This window comes from Lepisma saccharinum, chromosome 3 (assembly GCF_977018435.1).
Source record: "Lepisma saccharinum chromosome 3, izLepSacc3.1, whole genome shotgun sequence".
In the NCBI taxonomy this organism is placed as follows: Eukaryota; Metazoa; Arthropoda; class Insecta; order Zygentoma; family Lepismatidae; genus Lepisma; species Lepisma saccharinum.
Window position 1 is genome coordinate 34102859 of NC_139231.1, and position 19641 is coordinate 34122499.

The following is a 19641-nucleotide window of genomic DNA, read 5'->3' on the forward strand; positions in this document are numbered from 1 at the left end:
GCACTTGGTCACACACTCACTCCCATCCTTGAAAGCCAGCACCCAACAAAAACTCAGCTTCTTGGCTAGGAAAATCATTTCCGCACACTTCCCATAACGGATTCACAATCTGGTGATGTTACACCTTCTTTCCATAAGAACCAAGTTGTCCACTTTTGTCCGTGATAGTCAATTTCCATGATGACACAACAGCATGAGAGCACCTTGCTTATCCACATTATAAATCTAAACCCAAGAACAGGTTTGTCAACTCATATCATCGAAGAGAAGCATTTGATTAAAAAGAGAAGGGTTTTAAAAAGATTAACGGGAAACACAGAGTTGAATGTCTGGGAAGCTTCGTTCATTGCAGAAGAACACTGGAATAAATTAAATAATGAAAATGGTAACATAGATCCAGTATGAAGTTTTCTTTTTCACAAATGGAGTAAGCCACCATCTTGAAAATTTAATGTAACAGAAAACATGAAGAGACTTTGTGAAAACAATGATGAATTTGAATTACCTGATCATATTTGGGATTCATAATTTTAAAAAAATCTGAAATAAAAATAAAACAGACTGCTTTTTTCACAGTTAAGTTGCTACAACAATGTAACATTGACAACATCCATTATATAATGGATTCTTTTTGTTTAAAAAATTACTAACCATTGTTATAACTGTATCTTTAGTCAAAATGAAAATAAATGTCTGATGAAAGGAGTGTGTGTTCTCCTGAAACGTCACAACAAAAAACTGTTTTCTTATGCTTGTAATAACCGTAAACTACAGGAAAATAATTCTATAATGCAAGCAATGCGTACATACAAGAAAAACTATTAAAACCTGGAAAAGTCAGGGAATTTTATTTTTCTGTAAAAGTCAGGGACATTTACTATTTTTCTGGAAAAATTTGTATTTTTGTTTCTGGGCCATACCAAATCTAGTGACTTGCTACTGGCCTTTCAAGAAGGTGTAAAAGGTATGAATTTGAAAAACAGTGCAAATATCCATGGATGGACCAGCAGTTAACTGGAAATTTCTCGCCTTTTTCAAGGAAAACATGGCTATTAATGAGCCAGAAAGTACAACATTGCTGGAAATAGGAAGCTGCGGACTTCATGTTCTTCATGATGCTTTCAAAGCATCTTTTCAGAGTTCTGGTTGGAACGTAGTGGTATTCTTAAGAGCAGTGTACAATTTATTTAAAAATGTTCCAGCTGAGAGAGCAGATTTCACAAGAATTACAGGATCAAAAGTTTTTTTCAAAAAAGTGTTGTTTAATTCGGTGGTTAGACAATGGAAGTGTGGTGGAAAAAGCACAGTACCTTTTACTATTTCTGAAAACCTATGCTGACAGAGTTTCTGGTACCAAGGAACAACCAAGGTGTGAAAGCTTAAAACTATTAAGTCACAAGTGAGGAATCTTCTGTTACAGTCAGGCAATCTTTCTTTCAGACTATTGCAGCTGATATACTGTAGAACCCTTTCTTGTCAGGTTTCAGTCTGATTCACCAGTGGTGCCTTTCCTTTATGAACATTTGATCAAGCTACTGAAATCCCATATGTCCAGGTTTATAAAGATGTCCATTCTACTTGAAGCTGTAAGTTCTGAAGATCTTTTGAAACTAAATCTAACTGATCCAGATTGGTGGGTGTTCTGCAAAAGAAGTTGACATTAGATTTGCAACCGAAGCAGCATTTAGATCTGTGAAACTATCTGACGTTCAGGTGTTACATTTTCGTGAAGATTGTCTGAAAATATTACAATGTTTGTGTAAGAAGATATGTATGAGATCACCATTGATATAGGCTCACATATGGTGCAGCATGTCTCTCTAAAGCATCTGTTTTGGATGGAAAAGTAGGTGAAGACCAAGTAAATGTGGCATTACAAGTCCTAGTTGAAAAGCGCCATTTTTCTGGCCCTGCTGCAGATATATATACTGACTTATGTAGTAATGACAGTGTGATTGCAAGAATGAAAAAAATTGACATTGCTGTTGATCAGCTGGATCAGATGTGGATGACAATTCTTGAAGTCTGTACAGTTCCTTTATACTCGAACAAGTGTTCTCGGGTTACCAGCCAGGTTAAATTGCAGTTGGCTTCCAACGTTTCGAGGGCATACATTGCGCTCATCTTCAGGGAATGTAGAAATGGAGACCAGTGTAGATTAATATACATGACTTTAATGTGGCGGAGTTTGGATTCTGTCTTCCTATTGGCTCTCTCTGGATCCTGGTGTTCTCATTGGCTGGTGTCTTGTTTTTACGGAGGAGTGGGTTCCAGGCGTGACTGAGCTGGAGTCTTACATACCTGTTGAGAGTGGTGCTTTCCCGTGATATGGCTATGGCTTCCTTTACCTGTCGGTTCCAGTAACCGGTATATCTGGATATTATTTTTGTGTCTGCAAATAAAATTCTATGTCTCTCAGCGATGCTGTGTTCCGCAAGTCCTGACTTTTCAGGTTGGAATAATCAGATATTGCGTTGATGTTCATTCCACTGCTGCTCAATGGTGCATCCTGTCTAGCCTATGTATGGTGTTCCACACTCGCAGGGTATTCGGTATACTCCTGGAATACGGAGTTCCAGGACATCTTTGACTGAAGGGAGTAGGGCCTTGGTTTTCAGTGGCAGCCTGTGAATGGTCTTCACCCCGTGCCTGGCTAGAATTCTGCTTAACTACCCGGATGTGTGTCCTACGAGAACACTTGTTTTCGAATCACATCGCCAGGAAAGCTACAATTCCTATTTCCTTTATACTGTTTCTCCTGAAGATTTCAATGCTTTCACATGGAAATGCTTCTGTTGAGCTCAGTTTCTCTGTAAGTAAGCGATGCCTTGTGGATAATCTTGATGAGGACTCACTTATTGCCCAACGATGTATACATGATGCAATTGTAAGTTATGGAGGGTTGAAAAAGTCCCTATAACGAAATCTTTAATCCATGCAGCAAGGAATGCAAATGGAAAGTGGAAGGAAGCACTGAAAAGGAAGCATGATACAACAAAAACTCAGAAGACTCATTTAGGAGAGAGGAAAAGGATTATATCCGAACTGAAAGAACTGAGTGCAAAGAAAGCTGAAATCCAAGAATTTGATGAAAAGATGAAAGCATTAAAGAAGAAAATAGTGTAGGTGTGTTGTTTTTTTCGAGTAAAAACTATTTTACAAAATTACATTCAATTTATAAACACACATTATTTTTCTTGTAACTACTGAATTGTTATGGAAATAAATTAACTCCAAAAAATTGGTAAAACAATTATTTTATAATGTATGGGTGGATCGGATGGCTATAAGGGGTGAAGGGAGGCCATAAATAATTTCACATAATGTGATAATGAAAGCTTGCTAGTATATTGGTAAATTCCCATAAATATACAGGTACAAGAGGATCAAGTATGCTTTGTGGTGAAAAGATTAATCTGATGTACTACAGTTCATGGTTATAAACTTGAGTGTGACTAAGTGTGAATTTTCATCTAAGTGCTCTGATTTTCTTACATATGTGGGTGCCAAAACTTTGTGGTTGGGGCAAGGACAGTTAATGGTAGATAAAGGATAGCATTAAGATGGTGGAGCAAAAAGTAGGGGGACAATCCCCCTCACACACACTCCCCTAATCGCTGCTACTGTACATACATGTTCATGTACATTAATTGCCCTAATGACTTGGTCTGGAACACCTGGAAAAGTCAGGGAATGCTTCTATTTATCTTGAATAATTAAGGTAATTTTATTAAAGGAAGTATTTAAACTAGGAATTACCATTAATTTTCAGAACCAGACACCGAGGCTGTGTTTCGATTATTTATATCTCTCATGTGTTCTTCCTTTTCTTTTTTTTTCCCCTTTTGTAATGTCACCTACATATATATTATTTTTATTTCAGAATTTTCATCTGAAAACCTTCGCACATGTTTTTATATCATTCAAGCATATCTTTTGTTGGCTCCTGAAGAATTTTTACAGGTAATGGTCAATTTGTAAAAGTGTAATAATAATAAATGGAAGGTAAGTAAGCAATATGTAAGTACAGCATTCAAAATTACATAGCCAGAACAATTTCGAAACCATCCAGTGATGCTTCAACTTTAATCTGGTCCAGTGGTTCTTGACCTGTGGTTCATGGGCCATAAAGGTTTGAAGAAATGAATGTTAAGATCTTTTATATTTGTCAGAAAGAAATAACTGGATTAGAGATCCATTTTGAGGTAATTTTTATGAAGTTAGCAATAGAGAAATATGAGTTCATAGAAGTATCCACAGATGCGCAAAAAATCATTTTCTACCTCATTTAGTGTAAAAGCATGTACAGAGACTGTTTGGAAAACATAAAGTTAGAACGTAGAATACAAATTTCATCTATTCACCCGTACATTAAGTGAAATCCAGCACCAGCCTCATGAAAATAATATCCAGTTATCATTCACAGTTAAGTACTCTTATTATTATTATCATCATTGCAATAAAAAGCAAGCATTCTAATAAATTGTATTGAAAAATGTAATTAAAGACCATTGATTAAGGATCTTTCATGTAAATATTTGATGCATTTTAGGGCTTCAAATATTGAGTAAAAAAAAATGTTTAGAGCAGGTTTGTTTAAGGTCCAGGAACCCATAAATTCTAATGGGTTCTATTGTGTTCCACTGCAGGACCATAATCTTTTTTCTCGCACAATTTAAATTCAGTCCAAGTTGCGTATTGTATCATTGAAAAAAGGTTCATGGACAGTATTTAAATTCATCCGAAAAAAGGTTCCTGGACCGAATTGAAATACTTTAAACTTAAAAAGGTTCTTTGTGGTCTAGAACTCATTTACACTTGCTGATTTTCTCTCCTGGTCGAGAATTGAATTTATTTACAATAACTGGACCTTTAACAACCCAGGGATGGTTAAAGACCCAGGAACGCATAATTCTAATGGGTTCGATTGAGTTCTGTAACAAGACCGAAACCTTTCCCCCTCGCACTATTTAAATTCGATCCAGGTTGTGTATTGTTTCATTTCAATACAGAACTTGGACCCTATTTAAATTAATCTGGAAAAATGATTCCTGGACCATATTTAAATTCATCCGGAAAAAAGGTTCCTGGCCTGTATTTAAATTGAGCTGGAAAAAAGGTAGCTGGACTGTATTTAAACTCATCTGGAGAAAAGGTTCCTGGACCGAATTGAAATACTTGTCAGATAAAAAGGTTCTTTACGGTCCAGAACCTATTTACGTTTGGTGATTTTCTCTCCTGGACCAGAATTGAATTTATTTAAAATTCCTGGACCTTTAACAACCCTGGTTTAAAGGGTGGCATGGTAAATGAAAAGTTAAGAACCACTGAACCACAATATATTTTTCAAGTAGAAATCTGACTCCAGCAGTGTAAGACACTTTTTTTTTAATGTATGAATCACAAATTTGGAGTGGTGTGTGTGGGGGGAGGGGTGTGAGAGAGAGAGAGTGAGTCATAAATTCACATATAAGATAATCAGAATATTAAAAATCGTGTTACTTCATTGTAAAATCCACTTGTCCACACAATACTGATTTAATAAAAATTACAAGTGTTGCATCATTTCCAGATATTTAGGCCCTGCAGAAATTTGGTATTCCCTTTTGTGAATCTCACAAGATTCTCAGATACCAGCCTCCCCGATGGCGCAGTGGTAGCGTCGTCGCCTTGTAATCAAGGGGTCCCGGGTTCGATACCCGGTGGAGGCACAAGTGGTTCGGATCCCACTTTAAACTGTAGGTCCAGTCCCAATTAGCCTTACTGTGCATAAAGTGGACTTAAAACAACAAATCAACCAAGATTCCAGAAAAAAATTTTGACCAACATCAGTGTTAAATTCAAAATGGTACTTTCTAACACAGGTAACCCATGGATATCGGGTGGTACCAATACATCAACATCAGTATTTGTTCAGGCCTATTACTATATGTTGTAGACACTGACATTTGCAAAGAAATGGATCAGAAATGGGAAGTGAGTGTTCAAAATTGGCAAAATTAAGAGGACAGTTATTTGTTTACTTGTCTTGCAGTCAACACAGAAGAAAATGTTCCACTTTGTTTTTGCGTGAATCTTGCCATGTTTATCCATGCTCTTGGTTGCTTCATTGTCAAAACATTCATTCAGCAATGTAAAATATTACGTCTGCTTTTACTGTGTTCAGTTTCCCCTTCATAAGGATACAAACACACTTGGCAGTGAATAATACTGATGTTGATGTGTTGAAGAATGCCACACATTTTGGAAATCAAACAAGAATCATTTGTAAGAACAACCATTTATTCTTGTCGATTAATCAAACAAGAATAAATGTCTGATGATGGGAGCGTGTGTTCTTCCAAAACATTACGTTGAAAACTGTTTGTGTGCTTGTAAGAACCATAAGTTACAAGAGAAACAATTCTACAATGCAAGCAATACATACATACACGGGAAAAAAGTAGATGGTTGCTGAGAATTTATAAAATGACATTTCTATTTTACTCATTGTGTGCCTTGTGTTGCTCATCTTGTTTTATTCCATAGGCATATGGTGTTACTGTGATAAATGCGATTAATGACATGCTGTCAGATTTAAGGCCTGAAGCTATAATAATGACAATGAGGCTTCTGGAAATGTGTCTCCGAGCACTTCCAGGTCCATCTTGTGAGCTAATAAAACCAATTCTACCTCGTGTATTCGAGTAAGTACCCCTTTGTTTCTTTTGCCAATCAAATAAATTGATTAAATTGCTGTAACAAAAACAAGCATATTTTGGGCCTTGATAAACATGATTTTTTTGCAAATGATATAGGCAATGGAAAAAAGATTCATGAATGTAATTGAAGAGCTTCATACTCTGTACATCTTTTGTTTTAAAACATTATCATTCCAGCTTCCATGGCGGAGTGGTTAGCAGATCGCGCTAATGCACCAGGAGTCCTGGGTTCGAATCCTGGCCTTGCCATGGATGTTTGTGAATGTCCATTCATCAATTTAATCATGTCATCACTCATCCCCATCTTCGCAAATTAGCCAAAAGTGGCACAAAAAGCAAAGTAGAATAAAGCAAATCAATCAATCAATCCAGCTTCCATGCCATAGTGGTCTGCGTTTCATTGTGCTTTATCCCATCATCTGTTTCACCACATCATTCACCTTCATTGTAATTAATCCAAGAGGTAGAAAAATGACATAAAATAACTGAAATAGGAAACAAGAAAAACTATTGTAAGAAAGTCTTCATTTTTCATCTTTTTTGTCATCAGGATGATGTTCCTACAATATTTTTGGATTTGAATGCTCAAATACACAAATGTCTTTATCCATAAATGTACGAAAACTTAATACTTTTTTCCGAGTATCTGGATTTTTCTGACAATTTGAAGTACATTGTTTCCGAGGTTCACTACAGCTAATGAATATAATTACAAATATGCATTGTTACAACTGTAAATTTTAGAAAAATAATATTTCAACTTATAAACATGTATCTGTCCTGAATGTTGGTGGTGGTCAAGCACATTAATGACCAAATTTCGATCTCGCCTGCGTGGGTGTTCTTTGTGAATATCCATTCATCAATTTCACTTAATCATCACTAATACTCATCGTCCCAATTAGCCAAAAGTGGCAGAAAAGCAACACTAAATTACAAAAATACAAATAGAAGATGCCTTGACAAGGATGCCGCTTTTGTAAAATATACACTATCTACCAAAAAGTAATTGGGCACCTGTACAAAATAGTTGTCTGGTGGTGCGAACCCTGTTAGAACCTCGTGTAGCCACCTCTTGCTGCTATAACAGCAGCCACTCTGTCAGGCATGCTCTCGACTAGTTTGTGGAGGACTTCCATTTGAATGCGTTGCCCTTGCTCTTGGAAGATCTCACTCAGTTGGACAATGGAATTTGGCCGCATCTCCCGAGACCTCACCCACCGGTCCAATGCATCCCAAATGTGGATGTGTTCTATGGGATTGAGATCAGGACTCTGTGCAGGCCAGACCAATTGGTGAACATTGTTGTCGGCATACCACTGTATAGTAGCCTCCGAAACATGGCACCTAGCATTAGCATTGTCATCCTGGAAGTAACAGGGGTCCATTCCGTAAAAACGGCACAAGGTTGGGAGCATTTCATTGTCTAGTATTGTACAGTATACCTGTGAGTTCATTGTGCCATGAACAAAAACCAGTGGTCCCACACCATTACTCCACCACCACCAAATTACCTGGTAGGCACTATACACACTGGTAGAAGCCGTTCCCCAGGTAGCTGCCACACCCATACACGTCCATCAGACCAAAACAATGTGAATCTCGACTCATCACTCCACAGAACAGCTTTCCACTGCTCCAGTGTCCAATTGCGATGGTCCAAACACCACTTGAGATGCTGAGCTTTATTCAACTTCTTGATATGCAGCTTATGTGCTGCTGCTCTTTTGGAATATCCGAGTTGGTGAGTCTCTTTTTGCATGTTCCAATGGAAACTGACGTGCCTATTGCTGCCGTAAACTGTCTGATAGTAGCCATTGGCTGTGTCTTGTTTTTGACAATTTCACGTTTAGGGTTCTCTGATCTCTATTAGTCAGTTTTTTTGGTCGCCCTCAAAGTTCACCATTGTCACAAGTCCATGCACCTTCCACTTACAAAGCACAAATGCTATTGTTGATTTGATCCTTGTTTAACTTTGCGGTTATGGCCCTGCTATAGTGGAACCACGAGCAAAACAACCTGCGCAGACCCGCGACTTCTGTGCACCGTATCCCCGCGAGTGGGGGTGGGGAGGGAGAGTGGACCATGCTTCCTTATGGCCCGAGGTGGAGGGAAGAAGGGAAAGCTGCACGGGGACTTTTCGTCCCAAGGTTTTTTCCTTGTGGTCGATCTATAGACAGCCCACAGAGGTGGCAGCCCATAATTATGCCCTTATCAAAGTCTGATAGCTCTGCACTATGTGCCATCTCTTTCAAAAGTGGTTCTCTTGCTCATGGAACAACATGAAGGCCACACGAATCAAATTAGATACTAAATTAACCACCATCATAGGTGCCCAATTACTTTTTGGTAGATAGTGTATATTATTAAAGGCCTGCTCCCTTTATTGTCTACATGTTGATGGCATCTTGATTGCAGGTAGTGGACATGCAGATGAGGATTCTAGCAGGGCATCAAAATCAATAATTTTCAGAAGTAGATAAGGAAGTCTCTTCCTTTATGATATATACGTATCATGTGTACCAACTGACACAGTAAATTATGCTTAAGGTGTTGACGATTTTGTGTTTACATAATAGTGGAACATAGCTGTTTTCCTATGCCATACCTGCATAAAAGTCTGCATTTCATTTGCGGATGAGTTATTGATTAACATTTCTGTTGCATGAAATCAATATTCTGGAGAAGTTTACAAGATACTGGTTGTGTGAAGTCCATGTTTGTTTTTCATTGACTTGTATACCTGCCAATGTAGAGATAATTTATAACAGGTAATGGAGGGAGTAACCAGCAAAATGAATGTCTGTGAATTACATTTACCAAAGTCCAGTATCGAATTTGTATTAAGTTGTAATTACTACATTTGTTTAGTTTGGTAATCTTGATATAATTTATTTATTAAAAACAAGATACAATTAAATCATGTACCTTGTTGTGTCCAAATTTTCAGACTGACCTCTGTCCTTGAGAGATGAAAGGTAAAAGTAGCTGTGGAAGGGTTAAAGCATGGTTAAGTACTTAACCATTAAAAATTATAAAAACTTGATGTCCTTGCCATGTCCCTGCAGCAATCAGCTGTTTCATGCAACTACCTGCAGTGTAGGCAAGGAGTAAGTGACTCTTTCTTTCCTTCCAATCTTAAAGAAGGACCAAAAATGTTGATGTACGTTTTGTGATTTTGGCTCGTTTTTAAATATGTTGATGACAACTTTTTATTAACTTCTGTAGTATGTATGTGAAGTTTTGTGTTTCCACATTGTGGAATTGGATAATTTTTAGGGATTAATTTCAAGATCTCATTGCCTTCATTCACTAAGGGTACGACATCTGGAGCGGAGATGGAAGCACATCACTTCTTTGTTTGTTTCCAGGAAGTGGTAGTTGCATTTTCTCTCATCTGGCAGTGCTGGTGTGTGTGTGTTTCTTGGCTTGTGTTGTCTGCTGTGCTTTCTGCTTTCCGATGTCATCGTTGTTGGGTGGTGGTTGGGCCATTTGTTGTGTTGTGTTGCTCGGTGTTACTGTGCATGCAACACATGGCCAAACCTTCAACCACAACACCACTTGATGGCAGAATGCAGAAAGCACAGCAGATGACAAGTCAAGAAACACACACCTGTGCTGCCAGATGGGAGAAGATGCAACTACCGCTGCCCGGGAACAAACAAACAAAGAAGTGACGCTCTACCATCTACACTCCAGATGCCATGCCCTTAGTAAATGAAGGCAATGAGCCCTCGAAATTCATCGGAAAAAAAATATCCAATTCTGCAACATGGAAACATGAAACTTCACGTACATAATGCTTAAACTGCATTTACCGCATCCATCATGAACTTCTGTATTCTTTTTAGGGCTGTGTACAAGGATGACGACTATCCATTGTTGATGTCCGTGTATCTGTCTGTGATGTCAAGAATTCTTCTTTGCTCAAGTGATGTATTTGGTCAAGTATGTTTTCTTGTTTTCAGTCATTTGTGTTCAGTAATATATCTAAATGTGAGAGGTGTTCAGGAAAGCTGGGACTTTTAGGTGTATGAAGTAAGAGAACACATTTATTGAAGTGGAAATCATATTATTATTTTATTTTCACGATGTCCTTTTCTACATGTACATACTTATTTCAGTATTTCACTAGCTTCTAGAACCAGGATCTGACAGCCTTTTTCACTTTTTTTACATTTGGTGAAATGCCAGCCTCCCATGAAGAACATTAAGGGTCAAAAGAAACAAAAAAGTAGAATTCACACTGAAAAATATCTTGTCTGACTTGCACGTTTAAAGTTGTACATTGTCCTGCAGAAGAAAGGTGCTTTTGATGATCAAGTATGACTGACTGTTCAGACACTTTACATGTTGAATGTTCATGGAAACAACTACGTTGCTCATGCAACCACAACAGGCCAGAATTGTTGCATCATAGACTTAGGCATCTGTATAAAACATTTCTACTATTGAAATGGTTTACTGCAGGTGATTATCTCATCATCCCACTGTATTCAAAGTCTTCTGTAAATGTTCACATGGGCCCACCAGATGGCATAGTCATAATGCTGTAGAGATTTTGGGTTCAATCCTCAGTGTGGGCACATTGCACAGTGTTTCGGATTCCACTTTAAACGGGAAGTCCAGTCCCGATCAATCTATTTGAGCATGAAGTAGACTTAAAACAAACTATGTAAGTGTGTACCAGTTTGTTGCCTTCTTTCACAAGAAACTTCATCATAATACACATGTTGACACTATTGTCTGCAATTTTTAATAACTGCTGGGGGTGTGAATGTGAAAAAACAGTGACAGAAGATACAGTCAACTCTCGATTCAACGACCTTTCACAGTTCCCGGGAAAAGGGTTGTTATTTCGAAGGAGTCGTTATTGGAATTTGCACCAATTTGCAGCTTAAAGGGAGCTCAAACGGACCCAAAGATGCCTAGGAGATGGTAACACCATTTATCCTGGTAGTTATACAACCTGTTATGCACAGGATGCGTGTTGTGAGAAGGAAAATAGAACATGAAAAAGTTTTCACAAAAGAGAATTTAAAATAATGTTACTTTATTTCAATTGTGCACAGTCGTTGCTTTTCCAGGAAATTCTTACAATTCTAGTTCATGAGAAACCCGTTTGCACTGAGACCAATGGAAAGGAAAACAATCTCTCGCTTTTCGCAAGCGAAACTCAAAGAATCTTGACACCAGTCAGACGGGTGCCAGCAAAAGTCGGGAGATAATCGGGCAGAATGAATGTTGGATTTTATACGGGTTTACTGGAGCATTGTCTGTTACAAGATTAACTGGTAAGATTAGATCTCTCGGGAGAAACAACACAACCTCTCTAGGTACCAGACAAAAAAATAAAGGCAGGGCTGTAATTTTCGTTCTGGTTCGGCTGTGTAAAATACATTGTAAAAAAAAGTCACTTTTCTTTGCTTTAACCAACTTCATTCACCCTCCTTCCCCATTCAAGGGAGCAGTCCAAATTCCTTCCTTGACTTGCATTGTAATCCAGCGTGAAAAAGGAAACACGCAACTTGCGAACTGTTTTCACACAATGCGTATTCTAGGACAAGTCATTAAACAGCGTGGCAGTCGATAATCATTCAGGTTTGGAATTGAATTTCACTTTAAACCAGTGGCGTACGCAAGGGGGGGTTACGGGGTTTAACCCCACCCCCCCTTTGAGCTTTTGAAATAATATGAAAAATGCTGTGGAAAAAATAAAAATGACCAATTTATCACTGTCAAGGACCTGCGACAGTACTACTACTGCTACTACTACTACTACTAATAATAATATAATTTGAATTATTATTCCCATGCAGCATGGAGAAAAGGACAGCATTCTAAACACGCGTCTTTAAGAGTGAATGCCTTGAAAATAAACACTAATTCTTTAAAATAATGTATAAGGGCAACTATGATTTTAAAGAGAAAAAAGTTGTTTTGTATCTCTGCTGCAACAATGTTCAATGATCATTTATTTTTTTGTGTGAACAATAAGCATTAACTAAAGAAAGTTCTTGGTTCGTTGAAAGCGGCTAATGTATAGACAAAGGCTAGGCCGACAAGAATAACTCAGTCACCAGTCCACCTTCCCGCGGCACGTTTGAATTTCTGAATTCAAACGACAATAAGCTTAATTATTGTAAAATGTTTTGTTGGTAATAACAGTGAGACAATCCAGATGTGAATTATCGGGGATATTTATGCGGCGACAAAGCCGGAAAAATTACAACCAATTCCGGGAATCGAATCCGGATCTCCTGCATGGTTGTCAGATGCCCTACTGACCAGACCCCCGCAGATTCTTGGATGAGTTCCGTAATTTCATTATTTCAATTTTTTTAAATATATTTTCTTGTTTTTATGGATTTTCTTCACACTTAAAATGTCTCATCTCGTTAAGTAGACAATTATTTCGTAAGAAAGAAAAAATGCTCTAGAATTTGTTAAAAATCGAATTACTAGAAATTAATTTCGTTTTATTGCTTTCATAAATACTATATTTATGTAGATCTCTACTACTTAATAGTAGTAGTGGTATTAGTAGTAGTATTAGTAGTAATTCAACTAATTAATTAATTATAAGTATTATTAATTAATTATGAGTGTTATTATTTAATTAAAGTATAATAAAACAATGGTAATGTGAATTTGGAGAAAGTTTTGGATATAACCCCCCTTTGATGAAATCCTGCGTACGCTACTGCTTTAAACTGTATATTTAGTCCCGATTAGCCCATCAGCATAAAATGAACTGAAAACAAGCTTTATGAAACTGCGCATTTTCACATAAAATGGTAGATCGTTATTTACTCTCACGTTAATCGACCATTTAGGAGTATTCTCGATGTCAAACACCCACCCTTCCAATTGTTTTCCCCTTGAATAATGTCTTTTTAATCAGTCTCACCGACCATTCCTACATTGAACACACTTTTTTTTTCCTCCACATGAATGGTTCTGAAGAAAAGCGATGCAAATTAAATTTACAGATTTGCTTATCAGAAGGCGCAGAACATGAAGTTATTTTAACTCTTGTTTTCCTTTCTGGAGATCGAATTTCGTTATCCTCAAATCAAAACAGCTTTGCGAGATTCAAAACAATAACTTTTGCCTTCCCGCTGGATGAGTCATCGCTGTTATGGGCAAGCAAGTGCTTTGCAGACGCTAGACAAAACACTGGCGCCAGCTGCATCGTAAAAACAAGGAGACCGGCTGGAAGTTCGAGCAACAGGTGGCGGAAGAGAAAAGTCCCAGCATTTTAAAGATAACGCAACTGTTGAAGACGGAACTTTTAACAGCAGTGTAAAGAAGAAAGAAATGACCCTTGCTTTACATTTTACCATGCAACAATAATACGGGCAATATTTCCTATGCAGACAACAGCATTAAAAAATAATAATAATAAATAAATAAATAAATAAAAAAACTGAAATCTGCAATTATCAACATTGCCCTGCACACCAGTGGTGGAGAATGAGCTGGGGAAAGGGTAGAGGGTCACTTTTTTTTTACTTGTTCTATGGTTTTTGTTCGTTTTCAAGAAAATAACCAGAACTGGTTGCCCCATTTTAGACGTCAAAGGAAAGGAAGAGGGGTGGTTCCTTTTCCACCCTCGCCTGTAATCAGCCCGCATCAGCAAGAAAATCTTGGCTGAAATAATCTGCACCACCCCCCCCCCCCCCCATGTTTGCTGACAGGAAAAGAGGGAGAAGTCAGTCGTTTAACGGAACACTTTTTTGGCAGATATTACGATATCGACACAATTAGGAAAACGTATGAAGTGGGAAACGGGAGTTATGATGCACGTAAGATCGAAGTAAACTTTTGTGCAAACCTAGATGACATCGCATTAAGCGGGTTGACGATCTTTAGTTCACCTATGTGGTTTTGATTATCTCTAACAGTTTTGCTTTTTTATGAAGTGTTGCAGGGAACATAGAACACGTTTTGAATGAAAGTGGTTACCGGAACCGAAAGTTGCTCACTCACGGAAACCTGCTGAACTCTAGGTCATGATAGACGCATGATAAGAGGAAGAAGAAGAATTTGTATTCTATAGCATGTTATTGATTGGTTGTTATAGTAAGAGTGTGTAAGATGTACGTGAATGGCTTCCATGTATTAAAGTTATATTGTTTAATTTGAACCTACGTATTTTGTATGTCTTGTGCATCTACAGATAAGAAATCACACACAACAAAACAAGGCTTACATCTATGGCGCAGTCGTACAGGATATTCTTGGTGATTCTTCGTAAGAAGAAGTATGGATGAAGACGTCACGAAGAATACACGACGATCATCATTCCAGCATAGGTTTATGCAAGGAGAAATTGTGTCGGCTTGATCAATTTCTACGGTAAGAACCAAGATTACACGGTTTGTGTATTGATTACAATAATTGTACATTGTACAAGAACAAAGTTTAAATCAGTGTGATACGGATTGTGTTTAAGATATTGTGATATTTAGTTGACCACAATTATGAATATGTTCGGTTTGAATTTATTCTCTGAGTTCCGGCCAGATTCGGAAGAAATAGAAGATTATTTAACGAGGTTTGAAGAGTCTTGTTTGGCTCATGATGTTAATGAAGCCAGGAAGGTGCCCATACTGATTGCAGTTATAGGACCTGAAACATTCAAAGTGCTGAAGACTATCCTTGCACCTGAACCAGTCGAACGGCAAACGTATTCGACCCTCAAGGACAATCTGCTTAAACATTATGGCCAGAGAACAAACAAATATGTGGAACGTTTTAAGTTCAGGCAATGCATGCAGGAAAGCGGCGAGGATGCAACACGATTTATGGTACGTGTGAAGCAACAAGCACTTAAATGTAGTTTTGGTCAGTACTTACAAGAAGCCATTGTAGAGCAAATAATTGTAGGCGTTCGGTCTGACGCCATTAGAAAGAAATTACTGTCTGAACCTACATTGACTACAGCAAAATGTCAAGATATTGTGCTTCAAATGGAATTAATTGAACGGGAAACACAAATGTTCATACATCGTGAAAAAGATTATAGTCCTAATCTAGTTGCATTTTCTGGGACACAGAAATTTAAACCATGTTTCCAGTCCTCGCAAGCACACAAAAAGAACTTCGTTAATCCTCAGAATAGAAGTTATAAAAGCACCGAAGAATGTGATAGATGTTCCAGAAGACATGATCTTGGACATTGTCCAGCAAAACATTCGATATGTTCATTTTGCAAAAAGAAAGGTCATTGGCATGTAAAATGCAAGTTTAGGAAAAAGAACCATAAACTTACGAGTAAGACAATTACCTCGGATCAAACTTCTGAGTCGAATATTAAACCTTTAGACGCTATTGTTAGTGAACAAAGCATACATAATGAATTTCATGATTTGTCTTTATTGCACGTTGAAGTTAGTGATTCTCATCCGCCAGAAGATAGTACTTGCACTATTTCATCGAACACAGAAAATACGCAAGTGGAAGATGCAACACTCACTCGTTCAAAAGCAAGGAGTGTTAGTTTCAAGCCAAGAGCACAAGCTATAGATGGCACTAATGTTCTTGTGTCAGCAGAACCGTGCATAGTTGATTTGTGTATTGATAAGCGAATTGTACAATGTGAACTAGATACTGGATCTACAGTTACTTTGTTTAATTACAAGTATTTCAAACAATTGTTTCCACATAGGCGAACACAATTTACTTCACTAACGTTACGAGGCGTGAATAATGATACGTTAAAGTTGAAAGGTCAAACCTTAGTGGATTTATCATTGAATGATGTATTGTATAAATTGCCGGTTATATTGTGTGAAGAAGAACTGCGTTATCCGTTGATTGGACGTTCATGGCTGGACAGTATTCATCCGGGTTGGAGAAAACTGTTAGCACAATGTAACACATTGTTCACAAATACGGGGTCCGAACGAAATGATAACGCAGATATTAATACTAAAATACCGGAAAGTGAAGGTTTGAGGGCACAGCTGGAGAAGAAACTTGACCCGAAAGGAAAGGAGAAGAAAGAAGAGCATCTGAGGCAGTTGGCTCAGAAGGCGAGAGAAGAGAGAGCTGGAATTCGAACACAGGCAATGAGAGATAAGGATCTTGAATCAAGGGAAAGTGACCAACTGCGATACAAGAGACATAAATACATGACTGAACGGGAAAGGCGAGTGGATCGCCCACCATTTCTTGGATCACGGCGGGGCCGAGAAGAGAGGAAGAGACTTGACAAAACTTATCTTGCGTATCTTCCGAATGATCCAGTCTGGGTGCAGACCCCGAAGGTAAATTCTCCGAAGCATGTACCAGGAATGGTATTGTCTAGAGTTGGCAACAGCCTAATATATAAAGTTCAGTTGTTCGACGGATCGACACGAACGGTACACGTCAGGTGGCTACGAAAACGTGAGTGTGAACCAAACCCCTCATCAACAGATCTACCTGATCCAAACCATGAATCGATACCAGAAGGACAGCCGGAAGATGCAGAGGGAAGAGATAACCAAAACCAACCATATACAGATGCTGGGCACACACCAATCAGAAGATCGGATAGACTTAGGAGACCTCCTGATAGATACGGTGAGACCAGCACTTAAAACAAAAAAAGAGACTCCAGGAGGAGATGATAGACGCATGATAAGAGGAAGAAGAAGAATTTGTATTCTATAGCATGTTATTGATTGGTTGTTATAGTAAGAGTGTGTAAGATGTACGTGAATGGCTTCCATGTATTAAAGTTATATTGTTTAATTTGAACCTACGTATTTTGTATGTCTTGTGCATCTACAGATAAGAAATCACACACAACAAAACAAGGCTTACAGGTCAGAGCTGGGCAGATGGGCCAGACTTCCAGGCACCACACATCTGTATTTTCGAACTTTCCTGCGATCTTATTTCTCAAGGTGGTGTATTTATCGATGAAAGAGCTTGACCTGCCATACACATTGGCAAAGACTGCAAGTCTAGCAGTCATTTCGGGCTGTTCCCACCCTCCCCCGCGAGTTTTCAGCAGCTCTTAGGACAAGGAAATAAGTCAAGTCGATTTAAAATAACATTTAAGCACATTCGATTTTCTCTTCTCGTGTATCCAAGAGCAAGCGTGGCGAAACAAGCCTGGCACGTTGGGTAGCGGCAGTCGGGTGCGGGGTAACATTGGTGCACTTGAGGGAGGGGAGGGCAGAGGTCAAGTGCTATTGGATATCACTCCAGCATGATGTGGTGGTGTCTATTTTTAGTTCAGACCTAACTGTAGAGCGCTCGTAAAGGGAATGAGTGGAGGAAAAAACAACGCATTTTTCGATCGATTTCCTTCAATTTTTCAACTTTTTTTTTTCCAAATTTTTCTCAATTTTTCACGGTTCCCGGGAAAAGGGTCGTTACTTCGAGAGGGTCGTTATACCCGGGGTCGTAGAATCGAGAGTTGACTGTATTTGTTCCCATCCTGAAAAACTCACAATAATCACAATCGTTTTTATGCCTATGGAATTAAAAGTCTCAGTTTGCCTTCAACACCCCTTATATTAATTATATTTGAAATTTACTTACAAGTTAAATATATACAGTGGAACCTCAATTTTACGTTTTTCAGCGACCTATAAATAATAAAAAACGTGGGAATTGGAAAAGAAGCATTTCGCAACTATCAGTTTGGCAACAGTGCGTTTGTTCTCAGATCCTAAGGTATATGGCTTGTTCTCAGATCCTAAGGTATATGGCTCGACCGATTATTACTTGACAGGGATGTAAGAAGTTCCTTGTTTTCCTTCCTTCCAACCAAAGGAGATCTGATGAATGCAACTTCTGTGCCCACTCATCCATGCTTCTTCTTTACCTTCTTTTGCATGAAAGGCCTACCTGCTGGAAGTTCAAGGTCGCTTGAAGAATCAAACTGTTGCAAATATCAAAGAAGAGGAAAAGAGGAGGGAGAAGTTACAGTCTTTTCTTAGATTTTATGACATTGGTAGTTGGGAACACATATAAAGTGAAAAATGGGAGTTACAGCAAATGTTTGATCAAGGTAAACACCCTACACATGGCCTTTTGCCAGAAGCTGGATGCCAAAACATGTTAAATGGGAAAACGTAAAGAGCGGTAATATAATATAGGATTTCCACTGTATATGTATTAGAAATGTGACAAATTAATTGTCATTCTATTGGTATGAGCCAGTATTGATATACTGTTGTATCAGTATGTCAGTAAAATTCCCAATAATTTTATAAATCCAATATTTCTATGAATTAAATGCAATTTAGTGAAAAATATGTCACTATTGTTATATTTATGAGTAGAAAGGTATTAATTCATAAGCCTTTGTTTTGTAATGTAAATATCCAGATCCAGACTTTACTCTTCTATGGAGAAACCTATTGTAGTCACTACTTTAGCATTTTTAATCATTTTAATTCAGATCGATATGTGGGTAGATATGTGCATGTGTGTCTACTTACGTATGATTAAAAGAGAAGGAATTTCAAAAAAATCAGTTGAGGAATGTAGCATTTATTAATTAAAGGTCTTGATTTTTTTCTGATAAATTCATGATAACTTGCATTTGAAGGAGACAGTTATTGGAAAGCTTTTATTACAAGAAGGAATACTTCTGGTTGTTAAAGTAATTTTAAGTGATTTATTTTTATTTCTAGATAGTATCTAGGGTAGCAGCTAAGGTCGAGCGACAGCCAGAAGAAGTCTTCGGTAAACTTTTGGATGTTTGGTGCAACAGAATGCCTCTTGTTACGCACATGGAAAGACGGAAATTGTTGGCATTATCATTAGTGTCATTGCTTACATTGCGGTCAAAGTAAGTGAATCAAATACCTAACACAGGGGCAGCAAACCCGTGGCATGCATGGCGAAAGGAAATGTATATGTAAACTGTAAACACACTGAAATTTCTTTTGCTTTGAAATTCAATAATCTTTATAGGCAAAAATAGCAAACA

General features: G+C 37.9%; 1 protein-coding gene across 5 annotated transcripts in view; it reads left to right on the forward strand.

Moving 5' to 3' along the window:
• Impbeta11 (importin beta11) overlaps window positions 1-19641 on the forward strand; it is a 96998-nt gene that overhangs the window by 72563 nt on the left and 4794 nt on the right. For all 5 annotated transcript variants that reach the window (XM_083118418.1, XM_083118417.1, XM_083118415.1 and 2 more), the window contains exons 14-17: window positions 3884-3963; window positions 6529-6686; window positions 10553-10649; window positions 19343-19500. In XM_083118418.1, the coding sequence (XP_082974544.1) occupies window positions 3884-3963; window positions 6529-6686; window positions 10553-10649; window positions 19343-19500 (493 nt within the window). The remainder of the gene's footprint in view (window positions 1-3883; window positions 3964-6528; window positions 6687-10552; window positions 10650-19342; window positions 19501-19641) is intronic.